This window comes from Panicum virgatum, chromosome 3K (assembly GCF_016808335.1).
Source record: "Panicum virgatum strain AP13 chromosome 3K, P.virgatum_v5, whole genome shotgun sequence".
Classification (NCBI taxonomy): Eukaryota; Viridiplantae; Streptophyta; class Magnoliopsida; order Poales; family Poaceae; genus Panicum; species Panicum virgatum.
Window position 1 is genome coordinate 59,209,593 of NC_053138.1, and position 2,712 is coordinate 59,212,304.

At 40.3% G+C, this 2,712-nt stretch overlaps 1 protein-coding gene across 1 annotated transcript; it reads left to right on the top strand.

Annotated features, from left to right (window-relative positions):
• Positions 1-849: 849 nt before the first annotated feature.
• Positions 850-2,508, top strand: LOC120699940 (protein LEAD-SENSITIVE 1-like). The gene is made up of 2 exons (XM_039984055.1): positions 850-1,032; positions 1,311-2,508. The coding sequence occupies exons 1-2, from the start codon at positions 924-926 to the stop codon at positions 1,772-1,774; spliced, it is 573 nt and encodes a 190-aa protein (XP_039839989.1). The 5' UTR covers positions 850-923; the 3' UTR covers positions 1,775-2,508.
• The last annotated feature ends 204 nt before the right edge of the window (positions 2,509-2,712 follow it).

Below are 2,712 nucleotides of genomic sequence, written 5' to 3' on the forward strand. Positions count from 1 at the left end.
ATGATTTTGCTGACGCAGTACTCTGAGCTCGAGCTAGATCCCATGTGGGTCGCGCTCTGGTGTTATGTCGTAGCTTGGTTATTTTTTATTATCATCTGTATCGAGTGTCCTCCTCGGAGGTTTGTATGGTAATGAACCATCTGATGTAATAAATGTGGCATCAGCCTCCTGGGACTGATGTTTGTATCACATTTAAATCCTCTCTTATGAGGGGACGCTTCAGAAGGCAGAGCCAACTAGGCATCCACATATCACATAGCGGAGCCATTTCTGAATCACGAGCCACAATCAACAATCACCTGGAGGCCTTTGCTCGAATTCGTACAGAATTAGAATCAAGAAACGAAGTCAGAGCACGGAGACAAAAAGAAGCCAAAGATGAAGAGAACAAAATCACAGTGGAAGAAAGAAACGAACGTTTCTAGGAGAATCTGGATCCCTACCAAGTACCAAATACACCAGTCTTGGTGGCACATACTCCGTCCATCTCAAAAAAATGTAAATCTTGTTTTTTTATTAGTCAAATATTCTCGAGTTGGAACTAGATTTATAGAAAATAATATCGATATTTGTATCTCCAAATAGATTTATTATAAAAATATATCACACAATTAGACTGATGGTATTTATTACATGACATCAATATTAATATTTTTTGTATATAATTAGTCAAATTTAAGGTTGGTTGAGACATTGAAAAATGAGATATTTGGGGGGGGGGGGGGGCGTGTGTGTGGCATATTCTTTAAGCGAAAGATTCGGATAGGCCTTGGTGGGCATCTGCAGGATGGAATATATATGGCATCAGTAGGTCCACCGAATAAATATGATCACTATATATATAACTTTCACCCCAAATGAAAGTTGTATCCTTTGAGTAAATTTCTCTGGGCGGAGTAGGTTGCACATTTTTCGTTATATATATGGACATCGACAGGGTGACATTGTGGTCAAGAAGTATAGAACGGTGGCAGCTCAGACCCGGTGATCACATCTACGCCTGGTTCGGTTTCGGTGTCTACTCGCATCATGGTAAGACCAATAGCCCCTCAGTTTTTAGTCCCATGCACCTTAATGGAACAAGCGTGCATTTATGATTTATTAAAAAGAAAAGAGGGTGGAGGTTAGTTTAGTTTTGTCCTGATGGAGTGCACGGATTCCGAGGTATCTAATGTCGGCTTGTGCGTTGTTCGCAGGATTTGGTTTTGGGTCCGTGACCTAGTTAATAGTAATTGAGTACTAGTATAAAAAGTAGTACTAGTTCTTTTGTCTCTCTCTATCTCTCTCTCTTAACATGAGCGTACATACAGGAATCTACCAAGGTGACGACAAGGTGATCGACTTCACCGTCGATGCGCAGTCCGGCGGCTCCGGCCTCAGCGTTTCAGCGTCCTCCTCCTCCTCCTCCTCGGCTGGAGGCGGTGTCAGGTGCTGCAGCCTTCTTGGCAGCTTCCTAGAAGGACATGATATTCGCCTCTTCGCCTACTCGGTGCCATGGTGGTTCTATAAAGCCAGCATTGGTAATGGTTTTCAAGACACCTGCTCCATGGAAGATGCAGACCCCCCCGAGAGGGTCTTGCGCCGCGCCGACTACCACCTCAACCACGGCTTCGGCAACTACAACCTTTTGCTCAGAAACTGCTTCGACTTTGCCTTTTACTGCAAGACAGGGCACCTTTACTATTCACTACTAGACATTGTAGATGACTCTTTAGGTGATAGCCCCTCATTTTCGTCAGACCTGGGCAGAGTTATTCGTCGATGGTTCTTTTGATAATTTTAGGCTTGTTTAGATCTTTACCCGTAAATCTCGTAAACACAAAAAAAACATCACATCGAATGTTTTACACTTGCATGGAGTATTAAATGAAGTTTATTTACAAAACTTTTTGCATGAATGGGCTGTAAATCGCGAGACGAATCTAACGAGCCTACTTAATTCATGATTTGCAACAGGGATGCTACAGTAACCATCCGCTAATTATGGATTAATTAGCATCATTAGATTGGTCTCGCGATTTACAACTCATCTATGCAAAAAGTTTTGTAAATAGACTTAATTTAGTACTTCAAATTAACAAGATTCCATCGTAAATTTTTTTTGCGTTGGAACTAAACACGGATTATTTTATTTACTTTTGTACAACCTTACGTTCAATTACTGCTTCGACTTTGCCTTTTATTGCAAGACAAGACGCCGTACGTTATCGTTTAAAACTAGAGTATCTTTTCGCAAAAAAAAAAGACAAACTAGGCATGTACAATCATGTAGACATAGCCATACGGCTCTTGTCTACCATATCATATAGTACTTGTCTACCATATCATATGGGTCTAGTATTTGGTGTCTAGTACTAACACAGACACCTTATACTTGAGCTGGTGTCTAGTATTTGGTTGGTTGTGTGCAAACTGTCTAATGTATTCATGATCAAGTATATATAAATAAGAAAGTTGTATGTTATTTTGTTACAGACTCAAAGAAATATATATGGCAAGTTGGCAACACATAACATCAACTCATGGGTCGGATCAACTCATAATAATTTGATAAACACTCAGTTTCACACATGACCTGCTGTAACTAAAAATGATCAACTCAATTTTACATAAATATGTAGATGATGATCTGTATCCTATCATTGTCACGGTCTGAACAAGCAAACCCAAATGGCCTTTTCTCAACGTATAGCAGTTGGAAAATACTAGCCG